The sequence below is a fragment of the Hypanus sabinus genome, chromosome 20, assembly GCF_030144855.1.
Source record: "Hypanus sabinus isolate sHypSab1 chromosome 20, sHypSab1.hap1, whole genome shotgun sequence".
NCBI classification, from domain to species: Eukaryota; Metazoa; Chordata; class Chondrichthyes; order Myliobatiformes; family Dasyatidae; genus Hypanus; species Hypanus sabinus.
This window is the reverse complement of record NC_082725.1, coordinates 63,606,755-63,632,473: the sequence shown is the minus strand read 5'-3', so window position 1 is coordinate 63,632,473 and position 25,719 is coordinate 63,606,755. Positions and strand designations below refer to the sequence as shown.

Here is a 25,719-nt window from a genome sequence, read left to right as displayed (position 1 = left end):
CCCTTCTCCCCTTCTACTAAATTCTAAAGAGCACAAGTCCAACATGCTCAACCTCTTCATCCCAAATGTCCAACTCAAAATTTATCAGAATTGTTTCCAAATAGCACATACCTCAAATTGTTGAAAGACTTTTGGCCCACCCAGAACTTGTTGGTCTTCTAGTACAAGATGCCTGAAAGGGAATGTTGCTAACTGGAATGTTCCAGGCTGAAGGAGGTCGTGCAGAGTATCACACTTAAGTTTGGAACAGCCAATGCAAAATCTTTGTAGGGAAGGAATGCAGTCTGAGGTCTAATTGCCACCCAACATTGAGGGACTGGGCCCTGTGTAAAACAGTCTCCATCACCCAAGGGGACCACACTGATGGTAATAGTGCTCTATATTACCATATATGTGGTCCTTTTGGGTGACAAGAAACACTACCAATGTCTAGACTGACAAATGGAAAGAAAGCCACACTTCTTTTGTATATATTTTAATGAATAGAATTTATTTTGAAATATAATGAAAATACATGTGCACTGTACAGTTATAATAGGTTTTCACTTTTATACTCTACCCCCACCCACAATGTGCAAATACTTGCTCTACCTACACCATCATTTTGTGCTTCACTAAGACCCCACCATTACTCCTGTCCCTGTCCCCCAACATTATCTGTCCAGTGTTGTGTTGTTGCTTCACTGAAACAAGTCACTGCCAAAATACTGTCCACTGGTGGGCAGCACAGTAGCAAGGCAGTTAGCATAATGGTATTACAGCAGCAGTGACCCAGGTTCAATTCCTCCACTGTCTGTCAGGAGTTTCGACATTCTTCCTGTGACCACGCAGGTTTTCTCTGGCTGTTTCAGACTCCTCCCTCTTCCAAAGACATTTGGGTCAGTAGGTTAATTGGTCACATGGGCATAATTGGGTGGCACAGGGTCATTGGGCTGGAAGGGCATGGTACCCAATAAATAATTCTCAGAGGACTCAGATCACACAAAAGTATGATCACTCCTGCCATGGATTACCAAGACAGAGAGAACACAAACTGCCCCCCCCCCCCCCCCAGTTTCAGTGTCTGTCAATTGAAAATTGAAGCTATTGCTGGGGTCTCCTTTAGGATGCAGTCTTTAATGGACATGTAGTACCTTGAACCTTTCTGGCCAGAATACTGGGTAAATATGGAAACTGGGTTCTTATGTAATGGATACAGGAGGGTTGGCAAACTCCACAACACAAGAAAATCTGCAGATGCTGGAAATTCAAGCAACACACACAAAATGCTGGTGGACCGCAGCAGTCCAGGCAGCATCTACAGTTGACATTTCGGGCCAAGACCCTTCGTCAGGTCTAACTGAAAGAAGAGATAGTAAGAGATTTGAAAGTGGGAGAGGGAGGCATGTTTTTCCTTAGAAAGGAGCCATTTGGCCCAAGCTAGCTCAGATGGCAACATTAATCCTCATCTTTCCACTATAACCCGTTCTCTCTGATATGTCCACTTAATTATTCCCAATTACACTTGGGGTAATTTACGATGATCAATGAAGCAGTCTTTGGCATGTGGGAGGTAACTGGAGCAGCCAAGGGGAACCCACAGGGAAAACAGAAAACAGCTAAGGTTAGGATTGACACTAGGTCACTGGGTTGGTGAAACTGCAGCAGTAGTATCCCACTGTGTCACCCACAGCTTAGGCAACAGACCACTTTTGCTCGACTTGTGCAACAATGATGTGCTAGCCTGCTGGCTGCAGGGCTCCATCCTAGGAGCTAATGCACCTCAATTAACGTTTTAGGTCAAAAATGTTAAAAGGAACACTTGACAATTTGTCAGAAGTCATGTTTTGGCTACAATCCTGTTCTCCTTAGGCCTGCAAAGGTATGAAGGTCAGGGTACTTTTGTGAAACGCCCACCAACTCTAATAAGTTTGCAGGCATGCGTATTTCACTCCTTTTCTCACTCCCCAGATGTTGCCTGAATTGCTGAGTGTTCCCAGAATTTTCTATTTTACTTCATACAAAGGCCATACTTGGTCTCACTTGTTCAAGTAGTCTAGGAGAGACTTGAGATCCTCCACTGCAGTCATTTGACATAATTAAAGCCAACCAGGTAGAGTGGGCAGGTATCACTGAACTCTTAACTACAGCCCTCATAAGAGATCTGCTCTCACTTTCAACCCATCCCCTCAAGACTCTGGTCAGTATTGCATCTCCTTCACTGGCTGCAAGACCAAAGCGGCTGAAGACTGAGGCTGAATCAATCTGAAAGGCAGGAGGCTTCATTTAATAATTGATCTTTCCATTTTAAGGTGCAGTGGTGACACTTCATCAGAATGGATACAGAAAGGGGTGTCAAAAAGGTAAGTGGGGTGCAATAACAAAGCTCAGGAACCTCTGTTCAGACTGTCAGTCACAAACAGTGCATAGAGCAGTCTCAACATTCATTACAAAGGAAGAAATCCAAAGCAGATTTGACATCAGCAACCAGGAGCTATATTCAACCTTCATTCAATGAATCTGCAAATGAAACATTCATTCATACTAAATTGATTTTTTTTATAGAAGTGATTTAATGAAAACATATTTTAAATGTTACAAAGTATATTTACATGTTACATGATGAACTGTATCCTTTAGTGGTATTGTCACTACTGTTTAGTATTTACGGGTTTCTTTAACTGTTTAAGAATGATTATTACCAACAATCAGTAATTGGCAAAAATCTAACATATATACAATATTTCAAAAACATACAATACAAATATACTCTCAGGTATAAATGTATTGAAAAAATAATTGTGTGAAACCATCTTCACTTTCATTCAACACTGTAGAACTCTGATGTCAGTGACTTGTGTCGATGCTAAGACAATGAATCATCATTCGTAGGTGGAGGCAATTTACAAAGTGGTCCCCACCTATGGAGTAAAACACAGGATAAGAGTAGTTTAACTTGATTCAAATAAGAAAAAAAATCTTATTTATGAATTGCCTCTCAATTTTCAATTTTTACAGATTGTTTACTAGATCCTCTCCAATAAAACCATAGTGCAGTACAATATTAAATCAGGGAAATGGGGAGTCAGATCTGAATATTGACAATAAGATAAAGACCATAAGATATAGAAGCAGAATTAGACCATTTGGCCCATCACTGCTTACCATTATGGTACCTGTGACACTCTTATGCAGAATAACTGAGTTACAGGTTATTAGTCATTGTAATTTCACTGGTAAAGTTTTCACATTTAACCTCAATATATTCTACCAAAAGAATGCAATGAGAATAAACCAAGATTTACCATTAAAATAGCATTGCAGACTTCAAATTAGACATAGTTAAAGATTTTAACACCTTGCTACATTTCAAGAAAGTAGTTTATTTCAATATAAAGAGATCGTCTGACAAAAGGGTGAGATTTTAACTTTGGTCTTGGAATCACAAACACTTCATAAAAATTTAAATGTTGTGTATTTCGATCTTACAAAGTAACAATGATAGTCGAATCCTACACTATTAAATAGACTACCCAAAATTATGAATTAGTACTCAGTTCATTTGAAACTGTAATCAAATTATAAACCTTTCACTTAAGAGTAAAATTAAAAAGATACTGGTCCCTGCTAAGTGAGATTTAGTAGCGAAGGTTTTAAGGCCACCATGTAATTGAAAAATCCCAAGCAAACAGTGATATCCAGTTACTTAAAGTCACTGCAAGTGATGTCTTTATGGGACAGAAACCTTAATTCAGTCTTCACGCTCTTGCAATATGCATCGTCTCCCTTCAGGTTGCACCTAAGAGACAGAGAACAAGTAAAGAAACACCTTGATCCCTTAAATTTTGCTGTGCTGTCTTTAAAAATAAAAGCCTGTGAAAGAATTTGCCATAAAAGGAATTTAAATAATTTTGAGAAAATGCCTCAAGCCTAAAATGCTCAAAACTTAATTTAAATCTTTACATACATCACAAATGAAGCAAAGCAAAGAATCCTTAGAAGAGTCACTATTCAAAGTGTTTTATTTTCTTAAAAGGTAACAGTTGCAAGAAATGCACTTTTCATCTGGTTTGAAATGCTTATCTAGGCATGCTGTCAGGAATGACCTTGTGGAGAGATGAAGGAGAAGGTGTCTCATTCAGAGCAGGCCCATGGACCAGGTGACGTGGCCTGTTGCCCTCCAGCATAGCAACATAACGTGCTTTCCTTTCTCTCTCAGCACCATTGAAGGAAGTAAGAAAACAGTACAAATCATTAGTTATTTTGCAGAACAGAGAAACCGGATCAGACTTCCATACAGCTTTGTGAACTGTGCTGACCTTTCACTGAAATTATTGAGACATTTCTAATAAATAAAGTCATTTTTTAAAAAGGTACTTTTGCAATTAGCTAGATCATTAACTAAACTGATGCTGAGCATAGACATTAGGAAACTAATCAACTACTCCTTTGCACAAATTGTTTTTGCCAGTTTTTATTTCTTTAGTGAAAGGTTTACAGCAACTAAAGGAAATTTATGTTGAGTGCACTGATATGTGAATTGATAATCTTATTTTTTGCATTACTTCGTACAAAAGATTGCTGGATAAAAATGTCATGTATACATAGAAAATGGTGCCCATTAAACATTCCATACCAAGATAACAGGGATAGATAACAGTTTAAAAGAAATGAGATCAACTCAGCAAGTCACCACTGTAGTTGTACAGAGGTCTGACTGCACCTTGGGCTTTTGTGAAGCAGCTGTAATAACATCTGCTCAAGTTAATACTTCAATCATCGAAATAGATCTGAAATATTTGCCAAAACTCTCTGGTATTATGCATAAGTAACTTTAGATGGAGGAAGAACTTGCAGCTACCTGACAAAATGCCCCAACTTACCTTCAAAGGCATTGTGCAATATAATTTAATTCCTTCTCCAAAGGATAATTGGCATGTGGAAGCTGGTGGGGGGGGGGGGGGGGGGGGAGACAGAGGAAGTGAGGGATGTGGGATCTCGTGGTGTTGGGGAGGGACAGCTGTTTAAGGATCCTCTCCCATTGTGAACTCAAATAGTACCTTATGTTGGTGAAGGGAATTAGTACAGAACTATAATTCAAATTCATCAGAACTCATCTTAAGAAGAAAAAGATCTAAAATCCAAATTAAATGTACAAAAGAAAGGTAAAGAAGCAATTACCGCTTTAAAAAGCAGCTGCTTTGCTCAAGAGTGGAAGGTTATGTTTGCCTGTATTGAGAGACAACATGATCACAAATAATGAAACCAATGCACATAACACAGCAATGGATATTCTTACTGTAAAACAATTTCTTAATTTTAATTTTTTTTAAAAATTCAGTGAAGTCTCATATTTTAGACATCTACAAAGAAATATAAAACCCCAATCTTTTTCCATTTTAATGACTAAATGAAACTGCTTCTGTTTATTAATGGACTATAGGTACAGATTTACTAAGAAACAGAATTTTTTGGCATTGACAAATTTCTACCACAATTCTATAACAACTTCAAATGGTAGTAAACAGTACACTGAAGGTGCTAGACTCATCAAGCTTCCGCGCTCTGAACACTATCAACTGGCATAGTTCCAGCAGTACATTAGCAAATTCACAAGCTACTTAATATCTTATCACAGTCACCAGCGAGCAAGGCATTCTGCCATGATGCTATAACCTCTAATTTATGAGTTCTGCCTATCTGTGACAATGAATGCTAATATACCAGTAATGTTGATGGTTTAGCTTACCTTCAGTGTACTGAAAGTGGTACACAACCTGCTTTAAATGATGTGACCATCCCTGCGAGCAGGCACAGGTAGGGACAGACCCCTTCGGCACTGAGTACACCAAGGGCATGCTGGCCTGCGTACACACACCTAGGAAAATGTGAATATAAACATCATTTTACCTCGGCCATTGTCACAGAGACAAGGATGGGCTAAGCCTGCACAAAAACAAAGATATATCTTGCGGATTTGGAGTTAATAGTCTTCCACAAAATACCATTGTTTATAAGATTTTAAAATAATTTTAATAAATGGTTTGTGTGCAGTCTTAGCAGTTAAAACTACAGTGAAAGAATGAAAACAATTTGGAAAAAACAAATCAATATATTTACAGTCACTCATATTCCTGTGAGAAGTAACATTTTTCTTTTAATTTAACTTCATGCATATTTCACGGTAAACATCATGTTTCACACATACTAAAATACTTTTCTCTGACTTTTCCAGTCTTTGTTTAATTGCTCAAACCCGTTAAATGCTCTGATTAAATCTTCTCCTGAATGAACGGATGCTGCAGTGCCTGGTTAATGCTGACACGCTTGGCTGGGTCTAGCATTAGAATCTGCTCGAGCAAGTCTTTCAGCTGGTGAACTTTTTTACGCTGATCTTCTGGTAAACGCTGACAACCAATCATGTCAGCTAACAGGTCCTTAGTAGAATTAATAGTGCTCATAACAGTGACTTTCTCCTAAATAAACAAAAACAAAACAAAAAAATTAGCTTCTTTCCAAATATGCATTGATGTGAAACATTCAGAACTCAGCCCTGTTCATCTGTGTTGCGATCACACTGAAGCCAAAAACATTGCTGTGTACAATAACAATCAAGTCTGTAGCTCTGTAAAATATGTCAGCCCGGACAAAAAATAATTTCCTGATCAGAGTGATATCCTTGGCATATTATAGGATCTCCACTATTGGTACTCTCATTGTGTTTACACCACAAAGCTACAAGCATTTTGTAAATAGTATGATATGCTTATAGTTGATGTTCTATGACCCTGTGTTAGTCGTTGGCTTCATAATCAGATACAAATTTGCAACAAATCCTTAGGATAAGTTTTAAAGAAACCAAGATTTTATTTATTTGTTTTCCAGTGTCCGGGCATCACTGGCATTGAACACCATTTCTAATTGCCCAATTATAAATAAGCTAAATTTCACAGTATTGAGGATAAGATACAAAAGAATTACATCACTATTTTAGAAAAATATGTGCTGTATTTTTGGAAGTGCAATTTTTGATGAGATATTGAACTACAAAAAACTCTTTTCAAATAACTGTTCTGGTGAATGTTCGCCAGTCAATTAACAAAGCTGGATAGACTAACTAATCACATATATATATGAAATGAACACAATATGCATTTGGCTGATGTACATGAATGTAAGCAGTGATTATATTTAATAATATTTATCTGTTATTGTGCTGAAATATTGAGGACATAAATGATGACATATAATTTGAAAAGCTTCTTTGTACATCCGCCAGGGTTTTGTTGGTGTAATAGTGTAGGTGTAATACTAAAATGGGTGCCACGGTAGTGTAGCAGTTACTGTGAGCTATTACAGCTCGGGGCGGAGTTCAGATGTCAGCTGTAAGAAGTGTGTGTGCGTGCTCCCTGTGGAATGTGTGGATTTTCTCTGGGTTCCCCACAGTCCGGTTAGTAGGGTAATTGGTTATTGCAAACTGTCCTGTAATTAGGCTAGGGTTAAATTGAGGACTGCAGGGCAGTGCACCTCCAAGGGCTGGAAGGGTTTGTTCCACTCTGCACCTCTAAATAAAATAAAATTTAAATAAAGCCTGTTGCTTTGTTTTCTATGTCTATTATTGCATTCAGCATTTTAAATTTTATCGTATCTGAGGGCAACTTAAAACACACATAATTTTATATCTAATGTTCAACATTTGATTTCTGCAGAGTATTATGTGATAAAGGAAAATCATTAGCATTTCAATTTCTTTTAAAATGTATTCCTTTTATGTCTCTGACAACTGAAGTAATGCAGACTGTCATGAAGATCCCTGGTACATGAATCGGATTTGTGGAGTGAATAATGGAAAACTGCGTTCAGTATCTCATTTATCAAGATACTAGAAATAATACTCAATGGCACTTTCAATATAAGTTCTTAATTAGTACTAATCCAAATGTGCAATGATTGAACAAGGATTGCAATAAAATACTGACCTCATAGCAGCTAGAATTTCTGAAGTTTTATTTTCAGATGAGACAACCTACACTGTTGGCAACCTAAATGGTGTTTCTGCCATTATCCAATTGATATTTCTAGAGATTTGGGAAGTTTCTAACCCACATGACTGGAACATGGAGAAATGCAAGTGTTGGCAAAATGTTTCAAGATACAAAGCACTGCCTTATCTAATGTCTCCCCTCGCACTTTGCAGAACTCCTACATTTGTGTAAAATGGTATCAAAGGTAAAATCTCAAGGTTACCCTTCTCGCTGTAAGAAGGCATCTGTTCTTTGTCTATCTTTACACGCAGCCACTGATGCCAAATTTCAAACCAAAATTCAATTGTTCTCTCATTTCAACTGTTGCTCATTGCTATCAACACAAATGAAATACTGATCTAAATGAAAGCACTTCAGCAAATAATCGTGCTTTTGACTAACAACTGAAATAGGAGGGTGTAATCCTCAAACTGATTTTTAAAAAAAACTATTTTCCTTTAGGTTTTTCAACTGTTTGCCAAGATGAGCTTTTTAAAAAAGTAGAAACCAAAAACTTTAAGAAACTACAATTCACTTACCCTTTCTGTCACTTTATCCACTTCAATATACATGAAATTCAGATTCTGATCAAAGTGTTGGTCCTTGAAGACACCCTTTCTGATCATCTGAAAAGAAATAAATACATTTCACATACCTGCAGAGAAACACTAAGCCAGATAGATGCTACTTAATCATTTGATGCAGAATGACCTTTTACAAATCGCAGAAAAGTCAAAAGGCCAACACTAGAAAAAAAGCCAAACCTACTGCCCTCCTACTCGGTATGGTGTACAAATATGATCCTTTTAGCAAACAAAAGAGAAAATGACTGCAAATAAAAACATTTTACATAACAAGTTAATTCATTGCTAAGAATACAAACATTGCTTCGAAGATGTATATGCACAAAAATGCATTGGTAAAAAGAATTGTTTCTGTGACAAGAAGTTTCATAGAAGATACAACATCCATAGAATGGGACTTAGTTTTAATAAGACTATCTGAATTATTCAATGGCATCACTGAAATGGCAAGGAGCTCATGAGACGGTAAGGATAAAGCAATAAAGAAAGACAACTTGAATAGAGCTTCCACCCTTAGTGGATGCAATATCATCTCCAGAGACTGTCCTAAATTCAAGTACATCTACCACTTTCCACTAACATCTAAGAACCCAAATTGTTTTTAATATTAACGAAAAACTGCTAGGAACAGTTAGTTGACTTTTTGATAAAAAAAATACCAAACAAATAGATAATTCTAGTCCATGATATGCAACTGATCTCAGTTTTTCAAAAGAAAAGTTTAACTCGAATCCCTGTAAGCCATGTGGGCTAATTTTGTATTAGCTTAACACATATCTGTCTGACTCAGATTTAGACAGGTACAGCCAGCATCCCTTAACTGAATTCCATGAAACTTATCACAGGTTTTCCAAAAATTACAGTACTGTGCAAAAGTCTTAAGCACATATACATAGCTAGGTTGCCTAAGATTTGCACAGTGCTGTGGTAATCTTTTTATATTGCACTGTACTACTGGAGCAAAATTAAAACAAATTTAATGGCAATGATGAGTCATGTGAGTGATGATAAACCCCATTCTGATATGGTCTCTGCTGTGGACTGAGAGTGGGAAGGGGCAGGGAGAGGGAAATCATGGTTGGGAAAAGGGGAAGACAGAGGGAAGAGAGTGGAAAGCACCAGAGAGACATTCTGTAATGATCAATAAGCCAATAGTTTGAAATCAAATTATCTTGCCTAGTGTCTCAGACACTAGTGTCTGCACCTACGCCACCTTCTGCCCCCGGCATTCCTTCTCTGCCACCTGTCCCACACTGTTCCTGCAGCACTCCATCCACCAGTCCAAACAACATTTGTTTCCATCAGATTTACAAACTTGCTCTTTGCTCTATGTTGACAAATACAGTACTGTGGAAAAGTCTTAGGGACCCTAGCTATATGAATGTACCTAAGACAGCCTTTCTCAACCTTTTTGCCCCGAAGGAACCCTTGAATAATTTCAGGACCAAGGGAATCCCTGTGTAAAAATTATTATATCTACAGCTCACTGTATCAGTAAGTTGTAGATACAATAATCCAAAAATAATTGACAATGCTCTTTTAAGTAGAGAATGAATTTTCAGCCAACCTTTCTTGAAAAATAAACAAGTAGTTAAGCTTAGCTTACCTTTCTTGAAATTGATTTCTCTTTTGTAAATTTTAAAAACTCGAAGTCAAACAATGGATTTCTGTTAAATAACTGGCTTAAGCCAAAATGGGATTTAATTTTTAAAGGTAGGCTTGGTAATTTGTTTTAAATAAAAGTTGTAAATTGATTTTAATTAATGCTATTTACAACATGAACATTTATTGAGAAGATTGATGCCGAGTGTTGTGACAATGCCAGAATTTTGTTCTACAAGAGGAACAAAACCTCTCATGCAGCCAACCATTGATGGGGCACCATCAATATAGACGCTAACACCATTCCTCCAAGACATACTTTTTGTTTCCAAATATGAAGACAAAACATTAAGTATATATTTGCTTGTTTTGGGCAGATCTTTGCAACAGAAAAAGTTTTCTTGAACTGCACTATCATTTACAAACCTTACAGATGCTGCAACATGACATTTATTGGTGAAATCTGTTGACTCAAAACCTGGACATCGATGTTGCTATTTTTCAGTTTATCCCACAAAACCTCTTCAGCATCATGTCATCTACAAGTTGACTTATTGCACTGTTTGAGTGTGAAACCTTTTCAATTTTTCGTACAGCATCTTGTCCAAGCATTTACCCACTATAATTTTCCACAATGGCATAATTAGGACTTTGCTTACTGTGTGACTTTTCCTTTTCTGTTTAATAACTTCTGCTCTTTACTCTGAGTTTATTAACAAAAGCTTTACTCTGTTGATTCCAATAACCATTTAAAATAATCAGGACTTTTACGTGTCATATGGCTGTGACTTGTAGTTAAGTGTCTTTTCAATTTTGCTGGAGCCTTTGCAATATTTGTAAGTTGCTTGCCACAGACGAGGCACAGTGGAACAGGACAGCTTGAATCACCAGTCCATGTAAAACCCATTGATAAGTAGTTTTCATTGTAAAGACGGACATTCTTTTGTGTCTGTTGTTGCATAATAAGAATGGCATAATAAGCAAGAAAACTACAAAAAATATAAACACTTCACAGTACAATTCACTTCTAACTTACACAATCCACCTTCTGCAACATTTACAACAGCAGAGCAGCAGGCCAGCAGTTGAATTGTGGAGTGCAAAAATTCCTTTAGAATGAGAATTTCCCCCCAACTTTCTACTATACCAGTAGAGTTTGTTTGCACCTATAAGTCAATCAGCAGTGCACAAGTGTGTGTGTGTGGGATGGGGGGGGGGGGTGTAATTTGGGAGGGAGAGGCTGATGTCCACAGGCCAAATTGGGTGAGTCCATTCAATGCTCAGAAAACACACTTCAAGCTCATCAGCCTACTGACTTCTCCTTTGTGCAATAGTGCTCACCAATTATTAGCCTGCTGTCCCCCTATCCATGCAATACAGCACTCACCAATGAATAACGGCCTCTCCTATCTCGCGTCAAAAACTGAGAGTGAACTCAACCAAATAAACACAGTCCTACTGCGCACTGCCATACTGGGCTGAGATACCTCTAACAAGATTGCTAACAGGGTTGCTTGGTCACTGCCCACCATTGCCAGTGCTAGGATCTCGCATGGAACTCTAGGGTTCCAGGGAACCCCAGTTGAGAAACCCCTTTGTACTGTGCTGTAGTTAGACATGTCAATACTTCAATTTTACAAAAGGGCCTCCTTTTGCAATATGAGATAACAACTCAGAACTCCACTATAACCAAACCTGAATGCTTATTGCAAATGTAAGTTCTCATTATCTAATAAAAGGATATCAAATTCCAAGTTCATTTCTTACCTTATTTGGCATTTTGCCCTTTAAATCCATCATGAGTTTGAGCATATGATTGTTAGTTTTGCCAGGAAACAAGATTTTTCCTGTGTATAGCTCATAGAGTGTACAACCCACAGACCACAAGTCGATGGCATAATCATAAACCTTCCCAATGACTGAAAAAGAGAAGCAAATGGAGTCACAGATTGAAGAGTTCAATGTCTTTACTAAACTGAAACATCAAGTGCTAAAAGTTACAGATATATAAACTGTCAAACAAATGAAATATGTCAAATTATGATAATACATTAATAACAATTCTTGAAATGATTATGATCTGATCCCATTGGATACATTGCAAAAAACACATTTCTTAGAGGGGGAGAACATGGATCCATTCAGACTGTACTGGCACACTGGTTACTAACAACAGAATAAGCTGAATTTATGTAGCACTATTAACACAATTACAAACGGGGCAAAAACTTTAGAAGGAAAATTATTGAAATCTATAAAAAGAATTAGCTTGGCAAAGAGCATAATTCATTAAAAAAAATCTTTAGTCTCTTTATTGTGTTGATGTTTGCAGGAGGTAAGTGTCAGTGCTGACTTCCAACTGCAAATGGGCTTCAGGGGGTGGTCTGCTACTCCCCCTTTGAGGCAGTGCAGCCTAGAGTAGTTTACTTTCAGGTCAAAGGTCTAGATGTTAAATGTTTACTAACACTAAAATCATCAAAAAAGTGTAATGAATGGTGTGAAGAAACAAAATTACAACAGAATGGATCTTAACATCACATAAGAGTAAGATCATTGTGATCTGGCCATGGACTCATCTCCATCTATCTTCCTTTTCCCCCACAACCCTTAATTCCCCTACTGTGCAAAAAATCTATCCAACCTTGTCTTTTTACTGAGATAACCTCCGCTGGTTCACTGGGCAGAGAATTCCACAGATTCACCACTCTCTGGGAAAAGTAATTCCATCTCCTCTCCGTCCTAAATCTACTCCCGAACATTAAGGCTATGTCCCCTAGTTCTGGTCTCACCTATAGTGGAAACAACTTTCCTGCCTTTATTTTATTTATCACTTTCATAAAATCTCCTCTCATTCTTCTGAATTCCAGCAAGTACAGTCTCAGGAGACTCAATTTCTCCTCATAGTTTAACCCCCTCATCTCTGGAATCAACCTCTGCACCACCTCCAAAGCCAGTATATCCTTCCTCAGGTGCAACCCTGTACAGTTGCAGCATTATCTCCCTGCTCTTAACTTCAATCCCTCTAGCAATGAAAGCCAACATCCCTTTTGCCTTCACCAACACCAAACAAGCTTGATTCTCTAATACTGGCACATCATGGCCATGTGGAGCTACAGTGGCTGTTTAGCCACGTAAATGCCTCCAATTGACCAATTACAAAATAGCAAAGGAGCAGACTTTGGAAGTTGTGCAAAGGTTTACCTCTTGGTCATACTAAACATTGGTAATCAAGAGACTCAAATGGACAAAGGAGAAATTCCAACTAAGTTATTGTAATTTCATACACAGAATTTTTTCCCTGAGAAATAAAGATTTAAAACTTACTGATTTCAGGTGCACGGTAAAATCTGCTGACAAGGTATGGAGTGATATCATTATCAGCCACATGTGAAGCTGAACCAAAGTCACAAAGTTTTAGGATTGTTTTGGATTCATTTACCTGTAATACAGAAATAAATTGGAACTGGTGTGCACATTTGTAATTACTTACTAATGCCTACAGGATCAATTCACATGATTTGATAACAGCATAAATAATGTCTTTTTAATAAAATAAGTTATATTATAAAAGATCAATTCACATAAAAGATCAATTCACATGATTTGATAACAGCATAAATAATGTCTTTTTAATAAAATAAGTTATATTATAAAAGATCAATTCCAGTGATGCTAATTTCAAAGAAAACAGCATTCTAAAGATCTTGTGTTATGGCACTAACAAAACAATCACAAACATCAACATATTCTGAATTTAGCAGTCAACAGTGAAGGAGCGGAGTTTGCCAGCCTCAAAGAAACCTGGTGGATCTGGTGGTTTTGTTACCCATTTCAATCAAAAACTGCAGGTCAGTTAATTAGTTTACAAATAAATATATACACAAATCTCTTGGTTTACTGTAGCTACATAGAAATAGAGTAATCTTTTATAAATTTAATAATATAAAATCATCTACCTAACAACTTAAACTACTTAAAAGACTTTTGCTTCCAATGTAAAAAAAAGATTTCCAACTACTTAACTTTACTAGGTTGAAGTTTTTATGCTTGCAGCATCATCATCAACCACGTAACTATCAGTCTTTGTACCAACTGTGTCAATGAAAATGTTTGCATTTGTACCTGGCTTAACAGCTGATTGTCCAAATTTTTATTTAAGACATAATGCCACATTGAAATAAAAGTATTTAAACAGTCCTGATCCTATGTAGAGAATTATACAATGTGCAATGCACTAAAATGGCTGCCTGCACTCTGCATCTTTATACCATAGGTGTCTGTTATAATGTAAATGATTTAAAAGTTCATTTAAAAAGAATTAACTGTGCATCAAAACAAGTAGCGCTCTTTCCAAAGCAAGGTTACGTTCCTTACTATTTAACCCAAAGTGAACCTCAATTACAGTAATAAAACATCAGTATATCAACATATCTTCATTGGAGCTATTATTAGGGATGGGGAGTGTAATTTACCAGAATATTGTCAGGTTTGATATCAGCATGTAGGATGTTACATCTCTTCAACAACTTCAGAGCAAGGAACAGCTGCTGACTATATGACCTTACAGCCTTTATATGAAGGCCGACATCTTTCCCGTATTTTTTCAGTACCTCACGCAAATTCATGCTGCAAGATAAAGTAGATAATTTTAGTACTTGAAATTAGATAAAGAATAAAGCAGAGGTACTACTCATAAATGTGGTTTTGGTAGTATACAATATATTTTATATTAATTTATAAACTTTCTACTTGCTTCAAGTTGTACATGGCACTGATATTTTTTAATATACCAAATGATGCCAGTTTAAAGCCAAAAATCTTAACCAAACCAAAAGCTAAAAATCCCTTCTTTTATTCTTCCTTTCAAGATGAACTATTTCACATTTTTTCATGTTATACTCCACTTGCTAAATTTCTGCCCACACACCTACTAATATCTCCACAAGCTGTTTGTATCTTCCTGCACAACATACCACTCATGTAGTTCTACATTCTCTGTAAATTTGACAACTTCCTTCCATCAAGCTATTGCAAACAGATGTAGTTGCATCACATACTGTTGTGGCACCTCAACTCACCTCCTTATTCTATTCGCTGCCCGTCAGCCAATCCTGCATCAATATATTACCTCCAACTCATGGGCACTTACCTTGTGATTCAACTTTTTACGAGGCACTTTGCTGAACAGCTTCTGAAGTCCAAATAGATCTACTGACTCTTGTCTATCCACTCTGGTAGAGATTTCCTCAATAAACTCTTAAGTTTGTCAGATACATAGACATAAAAGTAATGAATTCTATCAAATTTTACAATATTGAAGTTTCTTAGATAACAGATCATAAGGAACCATGGGTGGGAGGGCACTGGTCAACCCAGACAACTTCAATAGCTCCAGCACCACAGAATCAATGTCTCAGGTATTTGGGATGTCCAGGTCCAGCTAATCAGTTCATAATACCTATACTGGCTCTGAAAAAGCAGTTCTGCTTACTTCTATATCACTGGTTTATTGCAAATTCTTCATTCTCAGGTGCTCTGGTCTGCTCACTTAAGCGGGCTCATGAATGCAGGTTGTTGTTGACAGTTTAAGATTGAGGGATTTTTCTTTTGGTGGGTTAGTTAATGGGGAAGTAATTAATCAGGACTTCTTTCTCTAAATGGTGTAAGGAAACTGATTATGCCATCTAGTAAGAAAAACCTAAACACTTATTAACAATCAACTACAGAATGGTGGCTTGATTTCTGAGGAGAAAAAGTGATTTTAATAAAGCATAAACCCATTACTGATGTTAATCTCCCAATTATGTTAAAGAAGTGATATTTCCTCAAGTCAGCTTCCTAATTCACCTCAGGTACACATGATGCCAAATGCAGTTTTATGATTATCTAAACCACTTGCATTTGGAAGTTTCTATAAATGACAGGGCTTGAGTAATTTATTTGTTCAGGCTCTTGTAGACAACCTTTCTGATTACTAAATATCCACTGCAAGATAGTTGCACAGAATTAAGCATCTTAGATCACTGAACCCTCTTCTGGGGCAAGAGCAAACTGTACAAGAGGGCCAGGTTACATCTTAACTGGAGGAGAATCAACATCCTGGTGAGAAGATTTATTAGTGCCACTGTGGAGGGCTTAAACCAGTTTGGCAGAGGGATGGGAATCAGAACTCCAGATGAGGAAGTGGAAGGTAAGTGTCACAACCAGCAAGTCTATAAAGGAAGAACAAACCTATAAATCATCTGCAAAATAATAAACATGATGGGACAGATGGGGCTGAAATGCATTTGATGCTAGGGGTTTTAGGAGAAAGGGTGATAAACTTAAAATATGGACCTATGAAGCTGTAGAGAATTGATTGAGAAAGGAACAGAGCTGCATGCTTAATGTTACAATGTTTCAATACTTCAACAGAGGAGGTAAAAGAATGGGAGGGGAAGCTGCACCATTAACCAGGGACAATTCAGCGCTGCACCCAGAGGGAACATAATAGAAGGCTCATCCACTGAGTCTATATGGGTAAAAATAAGAAAGATGCAATCACTGATGAGTCACACGTCAGTGATAGGGAGCTAACGGAGAGGATTCTTATGAACATTTGGAAAACCGTGGCCTAATTAGGGACATTCAGCACTTGTGCAAGCAAGTAAAATTTTTATATCATCTGTGAAGTTACTAACCCACCTGTTCACATTTTCATCCAGTTCATTTTTCTATCACCAACAGCAGTGGTTCCACTATAGACTTCCAGTCAGAGTAAGTCCATTACTGCCTTCTGAGAACTGCAAGCCAATTTTGAATCCAAACAGCCAATTCACTATGGATTCCGTGCATCTTTTTTGAGGAGGTGACAAAACTGACTGAAAGTAAAGTTGTGGATGTTGTCTACAGGAACTTTAGTAAAGCATTTGACAAGGCTGATCCATCATTCCATATCATATTATCACTGCCTCCAAAGGATTCCTTCACTTTCGGCTCCCTAGTGAATTGAGCCTCCCATCCCCTCTGCCTACCTCACTGTCCTTTCGATACAATGTGTATCCTCAGATGTCAAGCTCCCAACTATGATCTTCTTTCAGCCAATAGTTAGGGATGCCCACAACAACATAACTGCCAATTTCTAATTGCGCTGTAAGACTGTCTACTTTATTCCATGTACTGTGTGCATTCAAGTAACTCCTTCAGTCCTGTATTCATTGCCTTTTTTGATTTTATCCTAAGGTTACATTTCAACGTATCCCAATTTTGCCCCCATCATCTGCCTGTACTTCCTCACTACACACTGCATCTACTTGTATACCAACTGCCCTAACAGCTCCAGCAAATGTGTCCACAAGGATATCGGACCCCTTTTAGTTCAGGTGTAACTGCCACTTTCGTACATGTCATATCTTTCTGAGAAGAGATCCCAATGATCCATAAATCTGAAAGGCTGCCCCATGCACCAATTGCTCAGACATATATTCATCCTATTCTTCTTGTCACTGGGGTGTGGCAGAGGCAGCAATCCAGAGATTACCAACCTGGGTGTCCTCCTTTTCAGCTTTGTACCAACTCTCTATATTCTCTCTTCAGGCCTCCTCCCTTTTCCTAACTATATCGTTGGTAGCAACATGTAACATGACTCTGGTTGCCCACCTTCCTCCTTTAAAATGCTTTGGATCCGACCCATTCCTAACACTGGCACCTGGAAAGCAAAATGCTATCCAGATGTCTTTTTAACATCCACAGAATCTCCAAGATGCTCCTTTAACTATGGAATTTCCTATCACTACTGCATTTCTCTTCTCCTCCTCTCCTTCTGAACGGGAGCAAAACTCAGTGCCAGGTCTGCTAGTATATGCCCCCCCCCCCCCAAAAGAAAAATATCCAAAGTGGTATTATTTAGGAGAATGGCCACAGGCTGCCTGTTCCCTTTCCTTCTCCTGACAGGTCACCCAGGTATCCAGCAGATTAAGATGCTTGAAATTGATGGTAAATGTATACTGGCTGGAGGTCCATACTGGAAACTCTGCTTTTTGTAATATATAAAAATGACCTACGATGAATGGATTAGTATCACAGAGAATACCAAGACCTGTGATGCTGTAGAAGATTGCCAAAGGATACAGCAGAATACGTACGAGTTGCAGATATGGGTGGAAAAAAAAGCAAATGGAGCTTAATCCAGGCAAGCATGAGGCATTGCATGTTAGATCTAATGTGAAGGGACGGTACACCGTTAATGGCAAGACTTGATAGTGTTGATGTATAGAGAGATCTTGGGATCCAAGGCCATAGCTCTCTGAAAGTGGCTGCACAAGTTCATAGGATGGTGTATTAGTCAAAGCATTGGGTTCAAAGTCAGGAAATTATGTTGTAGCTTTATAAATTTCTATGTTTGGTCACATTTGGAGTAGCGCATTCAGTTCTAGTCATCCCATTATAGGAAGGATGTGGAGGATATAGACGAAAGTATAGAAAATGCTTACCAGGATGCTGCCTAAATTAGAGGTCACATGCTAGAAGGAGCTACTTAGAGTTAAAGGAAGATCCGATTGAGGTTTTTAAGATGATCACAAGCGCTGACAGATGACTGGTACCTTTTATTCAGGATTGAAATCTCTAATACTACTGCACATTCATTTAAAGTGAAGGGGTTACGTTCAATGGACAAGTGAGGGGCAAAGTTTTGTTTTTATTACAGAGAGTGGAGGGTGCCTGGAATACTCTGCCAGGGTGGCATTCCAGAGGATCTTAGATAGGCAAACAAATCTGCAGAAAATGATGGGATATGGACATGGTGTAGGTTGAAGGGCTTGTTCCTGTGTTTTACTGATTTATATTCATCTCCACCAAGCAAACCAGTTTTTATCTGTCTCCATCAAATATGAGCTAAGTATTGTTACTGAGTGGGATCTGTCAAGATTAAATTTACAGAGTTATTCAGCAGTCAGTTACCTCAGAGGTTCAAAGACCAAGCAGAGATGTTGCTTGTGGTAGAAATGCCTGAAGAGTCTCAGGCAGTGGAATTTGTCATCAGGATCAGCATCATTCAATTTCTTTAAGAACTCCAGCTCTTTCAAACCAGTCTTCTGCCTGCCACACAAATATAATCAAATTTATTTTTATTGAAGAGGAGAAAACTGAATGCCAATAAAGTAAAAGAGAACATTGTTTTGACGGAGTCTACTGATGCAGTGCAGTCAGCGGTACAAGTAGATGAGCTTTTAACGCGAGGGGGAGGTTCAGGCAAGAGCAGAAATTGACCATGACATCTACTAAAGGGCACACATGGATACTGTGATGACCTCAGAACTGAAAACAGAGGTGATTAAATAAACAAATGTACTACTTCTGCACTTTCAAAATCTGTTATCTCATGGTCTACACTTAAAATGTGTTATTCACAGCAAGAAATGTTCACAATAGTCATTCAGAATATAATTCATAAATTACCCCATTGAAGAGTTATTACTGTTTCAGTACACTGATAAAGTTTTGGAAATGCGTTAACGGAAACAGCTGCAGATGTATGGAATTTCAAGCAGCATTTGACAAACTACATGGAACTTATCTAATTTTTTATGGGATAAAAGGGAATGGAAGTATCTTAGTGATATGCAGTGTAGGAGTGATCAGGTAATTTTCTGAACTTTGGTAGAAGAATTTCCAAGAAAATTAGCAACATAGTAATTAGAGATAACAGACCAGGAGGATAAAACACTTGGAGACATTTAAGTTAACTAAAAGACAACCATAAAATTTAAATATTCATACAGCTTTATTCACAAAATTGGTATTCCTGGAAGCACAGGATCAGTAGCAGGATAAATAGGAAGGTAGAGCAGTGGATGGTAGAGAAGTGCTCTACAGGGGCCAGTACTGAGACTACCATTTCCTTTAATATATACATACTGTATACATGATAGACATTGGGCTGCAAGGCAAAATTTCCATATTGCGCTAATATTGGCAATATAGTAAACAACAATAGGATAGTGAAGAGACTGCAAGACAGGCAAGTGGCAAATAAAAGTGAGTGAAGTTGGATAAACAACTGAATGAAAATAAACTACAGACTAATTAAAGAAAGCAGAGGAATGGTTCTGATGGGATTTCACTATTAGCTGCCAGCATAGAATTAATGGGTGGAAAGGCTGACTTTTGTGTCATAATTTTATGATTCCACTGAACAAGGCAGCAGCTGCTTTCAGGAAGACAGACAAGATTGAGGGAATGAGATACTCTCTGTTAGAATTTCATTAATGCACTTTGGGGAAATCAACATGCAGAGCTATTATTAACTCTACTAGTTTGATCACAATTCAAGAGCAGACAGATTCACATTCACAAAGGATACACATTCACATTTCATAAGAAAAGTTACACAATACAAGGGAGACTTGCTCTATTAGTACGGCAAACAGTCACAAGTACAACAGCATTATGGTCATGTAACTGAAAATCCAGGGGCCTGAATTAACATTCTGAAGGAACAAACTCCAATCCTACCACTAAGCTATGTAGTTTAAATCCAATTAACAGAATATGAAGCTGGTATCAGTTCTTAGGAACATGAAACAACAAGATTGCTATAAAAATCAACTCCACCAAAATCCATTAAGGAAGGAAATCTACTGTCCTTCATAGAGGACTTGAAATCCGTAGGAAAGGTAAATAACCTTTATATGGCCTCAGAAATGGGTCACAAGAGCACTCTGTTGAACTAAATTGCAACACACAGAAATACCAAATGATGTGGTCGTCAACCAAGATACTGGACACACAGGGTCCAGCAGAGCTAATAAATCATTTTTCTTTCAGGGTTAATACTATTTCAAAACACCACATAGCAAGTGTGTTCAGTGAGTAGAAGACTTCAACAGCCATTATTTAGAACAGTTCACTAGCAGTCCAAATATCCGAGTTGGCCAAGATTAGGAAGACATAGGTACAGGTGGGGGCAAGAAGAGAACCAAGACAATGGATAAATCTATGAGCTGGTGCAGACGTATCTACCTACCTATAACAAAATTATTAGGACTGAGTACCACCTAGTCTTGATGCGATGAAGCCCCAATTAGACAACAAAGCCAGTACAGTTGTGGTTTGTGCTAAATGAGAAAGATGAGCTGGGTAGTGCTATGAAACCATTTACAAAAAGGGGCCTCTGGCAGAAACAAAGTAAATGGAAAACACAACAATGCTGAGTGGAGCTAAAGATGGCAAAAGTGAAGTGGCTGTGGTTGTTAAACACTAACCCTTCAGTCTCAGAAGTGGAATGCCTCGTGTCCACTGATCTTTGTCCCTTTCCCTCCAACATATGGTCGGGGACTGGCTATGTTGATCACTGGCTGCATTTCATACCATTCCACTTACAATTCCACAAACACTTCTCATATGGAACAAGACTTTGGTAACATTCAGGCACAAAAAGTAATATTCACTAAGTGACAGCTGTTACCTCCACAACAGAATCCAACCAGCTCTCCTTGATGTTCAATGGCATTACCTTCACCTAATCTACCAGAGAATACCACTGAACACAGATTGAACTAGGACAGAGAATCAGACAGCCTGGAAATTGGGCCCATTGGTCCAGATTGTCCATGCTGACAAAAACCTCTAAGCCACCATGTAATTGTCGAAATGCCTTTAAAACATTGTAATTAAAATCATCTCTATAGCTTTCCCAATATATCCACTACCCTCTGTGGAAAAAGTTCTTTTTCAACACTTCCCTTCTCAATTTAAACCTATGTCCGTTAATTTTAGATTCTCCTATACTGGCAATAAGACTGACTAATCAAATTATCCCTCATATTTTTATAAACTTCTAAGGTTACCCTCAGCTTCCTTTACTTGAAGGGGAAATCAGTCTATTGGGCCTTATAATTCAAGCCACAAAACTGCTGTAGCCACAAGAAATTCTAATCAAATAATTCATACACTTACTCCCCAAAATCCTTCCATTATTTGCAAGGTTCATGGTATAGCGGAAAGGAATGAAGTTCAATTGCTTGTATCCAATAGAACAAGAGCTCATGGCTAACCAGAATAAGGTAGGCTATTTGAATACCACCAGTCTGCTTTTTTCTTATCACTGTTAATCTAGTCAATGCAATCAACAAGTTGCATGGCAGCAATGTACCATTTTGTTTTTAAGTAACACTGCCAAACCACAAAAAATCTACTACTCTAAAAAGGACAAAGGCAGCAGGTACTGGGAACAGACACACCTGTTGGTCACACATGACACCCACGTAGAAAATAATCCTATCTAATAATCAGAATATATTCACCAGAAAGTGCATAGTTCAAAGTAGTGGCTCACCACCAACTTCTCAAACACAGCTAGTAATGGGCATTAAATATCTGTCTTCCCAGCGATGTTGATATCCTAACATATGAACCAGTTATCTTTTGCAGCACCAGTTTCTATGAACCACACGCAAACAACGAACATGTTATAAATGATAGTCCAACCTTAAAAACTGTGATGGAAATGAATTCTATTAGCAGCATATACTGTGTCCCAATATTACCCACCATTATAGTCTGCAGGTCTTGAGAAGCCACTAGAAGATCCAAGGATCCACCTTACTCTGCAAAGCTGATTGCCATAGGGCAGTTGCAGACTTCATATAACTCCTATTGTATGTAAAAGGAAACTTGGGGCAATAGCACTTTCAACACTGCCTCTGGTCTACTCTTGGTGCTTTTACATTGTGATAATTAAATCAATCATACTTGATGTAATGATTAGAATCTTAGGACAGCCCAGCTTTAGCCTGCAGTTGACTTACATGAGCTCGTTGTTCCTGATGATTTTGACTGCCACCTCCTGGCTAGCTCTTGCCATATCTCTGGCACGTACAACATTACTGAAAACTCCTTGACCAGTGTAACCGTAAACACTGTAACGCTTATCCAGAACTTCCCCGATATTTACTCCTGAAAAAATAAATCAACAATTACAATGGCTATAACATAAATAGTTGCATGAAAGTAAAGCAAGAGAATCTTTCCTCAAATGACCAGAGAATATTTATAATGATCAAATTCAGTGGTCTATAATATTCCTATCATCGAATCCAAAGTTCACTTTTTTTGTAATTTATTTTTTATTGAAGTTCATCATCAAACATTTCCATAAGATATATTTCAGATATTGTACATTTCTATCATATAGTCATATATGCCACAAATCTCCACATATTTATCTGAGGTATATACTTATATAAAACAGAGGAAAGAAAGAACAAGCAAAAGGAGAAAAATATGTACAAGCAGGGAGTGATTTTTTTTTAAACACATTCATTGATTTGTGAGGATAAAATCAGGACTATGAGGTGCTATGTAGTTAAACCATTTTTCCCAGTATGAATCAAATTGTTCCAATTTATGATTAACAGATGCTGTTATCTTCTCCATTTTGTAAATGTCCATTGTAATTTCTATCCATGCATTTAAAGTTGGGCTCTCCTGTGATAACCATTTCCTAGTAAGAGTCTTTTTACCAGCCACCAGCAATATATTCATTAAATATTAATCTCTTTTCAACCATTCTTGAGGTATATACCCAAAATATATGGTCTTACTTTCTGAGGGTATTTCACATTTAAAGATGTCTTGAAGGGCACTGTGTATCCCACTCCAATAGTCTTTGATAATGGGGCATTCCCAGAAAATATGATAATTGTTTGCATTTTGATTTCCACAATTTCTCCAGCAAACAGGGAGCATAATGGGATTTCTGAGAGGCTGTAATAAAATATCTTATCAAGTTTTCCCATCCGAACTCCCTCCATTTCTGTGAACTGCTACACTTCCACTGATACCTCCATATTATATAGTCCATTCTTCCTCAGATATAATTATCCCTCCTTCCTTCTCCCATTTTGTTTTAATGTATGAAGTCGAATGTGTTTTAAGATTTGACAAACCCTTATACACGCTTGAAATGATTCTACTACCGTTATAAGAATTATATGCTTTTCTAAATAGCTCTGTCAAACATGCACTTGCCTTGGTTACATTTTTAACTGTCCTATTAACATACTGTTGCATCTTTAAATACCGATAAAAGTCTTGTTTTTCTAAAAAGTGTTTCACTTTAAGCATTTCAAAACTGAACAATGTTCCTTCTTTCATTATATTGCAAATAACTGTTATTCCTTTAGCTGTCCAGTCCTTAAATCTAGCATTCAGTTTATTCGGCGTAAGATACGAGTCATATGCACACCATTTAAGAATTGCAATATCTCCCTCTAGTTTATTTTCTTTTATAATAGTTTTCCATATTTTAAGAGTCCATTTCACCCATGGATTTTCACCAGTATTTATGTACCTTTGCAGGTTGTTAACAGCCAAAATTGACTGTATGGGGATGGGAAGTATCCCCTCCTCAATGTTTTTCCATTGAGCGTCATATGATGGGTTGCACCAACATATCACAGCTCTCAACTGTGCAGCAAAATAATAATCTCTAAGAGACGATAGGCCCCATCCCCCCGTTTCCTTGGCTAATTGCAAAGTTTTGAGACGAACTCTAGGCCCTTTACCTTGTCAAATATATCCTGATAACATTTTGTTCTATTCATTGAATTGATTTTGGTTAATCTCTATTGGTAGAATTTGACAGAAATATAATAGTCTGGGCAGGATATTCATTTTAATAGATTCAGTCCTTGAACTGAGACTTAAAAAAGGAACTGGGTTCCATCTTGTTATATCTTCCTTAATTTTTTTATATATAGGCTGATAATTACATTCTGATAGTTTTTGCCAAATCTTTTGGCAGAATGATGCCCAAATATTTGAAAGACTCTGTTTGCCGTGCCCAAGGATATCTACTTTCAATTTTTCTTGGTGGGCTATAGTTATATGAAAGTAATTGGGTTTTATCTATGTTGATCTTATATCCTGATAATTGACCATATTGTTCAAAGGAGCGCATCAATTTAGGTAAAGAGTATGTTGGTTGCCCTAGATAGATCAAAATGTCATCCGCATAACATATGCTCTGCCCCTTTAATAGTAATTCCCCTGATATCTTCATTTTGTCTGATGTATTGAGCTAATGGTTCCAGATATAATGCGAAGAGCAGCGGTGACCATGCACAACCCTGTCTCATGCCCCTTTCCAGGGTAAGACTATTTGATAAATATCCATTGATTTTAATCCTAGCAGGAGGGTTGTCATATAGTGCCTGTATAGTTTTAATAATTGTCATGGAAACCAAATCTATGTAAAACTCCGTAAAGAAAATTCCAATTAACCAAATCAAATGCTTTTTCAGCGTCCACACTTATCACTATTGCTTCGATTTTATTTATTTGTATATGATCCATAACATGAAGTGTCCTTCGTATATTGTCTTGTGTTTGGCGTTGTTGTATAAAACCTGTCTGATTGTTACGTATCAGTATGGGTAGAAACTCCTCTAATCGTTTGGCCATCATGGAGGTAAATAATCTATAATCTACATTAAGAACAGATATTGGTCTAAATGACCCGCACTCCATTTTATCCTGGCCTTCTTTCG

The 25,719-nt window shown here is 37.5% G+C and overlaps 1 protein-coding gene across 8 annotated transcripts in view; it reads right to left on the bottom strand.

Annotated features, from left to right (window-relative positions):
* Positions 1–469: 469 nt before the first annotated feature.
* The window catches only part of prpf4bb (pre-mRNA processing factor 4Bb), an 83,259-nt gene continuing 58,009 nt past the window's right edge, over positions 470–25,719 (bottom strand). For 2 of the 8 annotated variants that reach the window (XR_009507118.1, XR_009507124.1), the window contains exons 9-17: positions 22,978–23,125; positions 19,130–19,267; positions 14,662–14,815; positions 13,514–13,628; positions 11,957–12,108; positions 8,543–8,629; positions 4,086–6,455; positions 3,725–3,778; positions 470–2,900 (exon numbers count right to left, since the gene is read on the bottom strand). Coding sequence is in view for 1 of the 8 variants with exons in the window: in XM_059945662.1 (XP_059801645.1) it covers positions 6,252–6,455; positions 8,543–8,629; positions 11,957–12,108; positions 13,514–13,628; positions 14,662–14,815; positions 19,130–19,267; positions 22,978–23,125 (998 nt within the window). In the remaining 7 variants the exon portion in view is untranslated. Of the gene's footprint in view, positions 6,456–8,542; positions 8,630–11,956; positions 12,109–13,513; positions 13,629–14,661; positions 14,816–19,129; positions 19,268–22,977; positions 23,126–25,719 lie in introns of all 8 variants that reach the window. The other 6 variants (XR_009507119.1, XR_009507120.1, XR_009507122.1 and 3 more) reach the window with 6 other exon arrangements.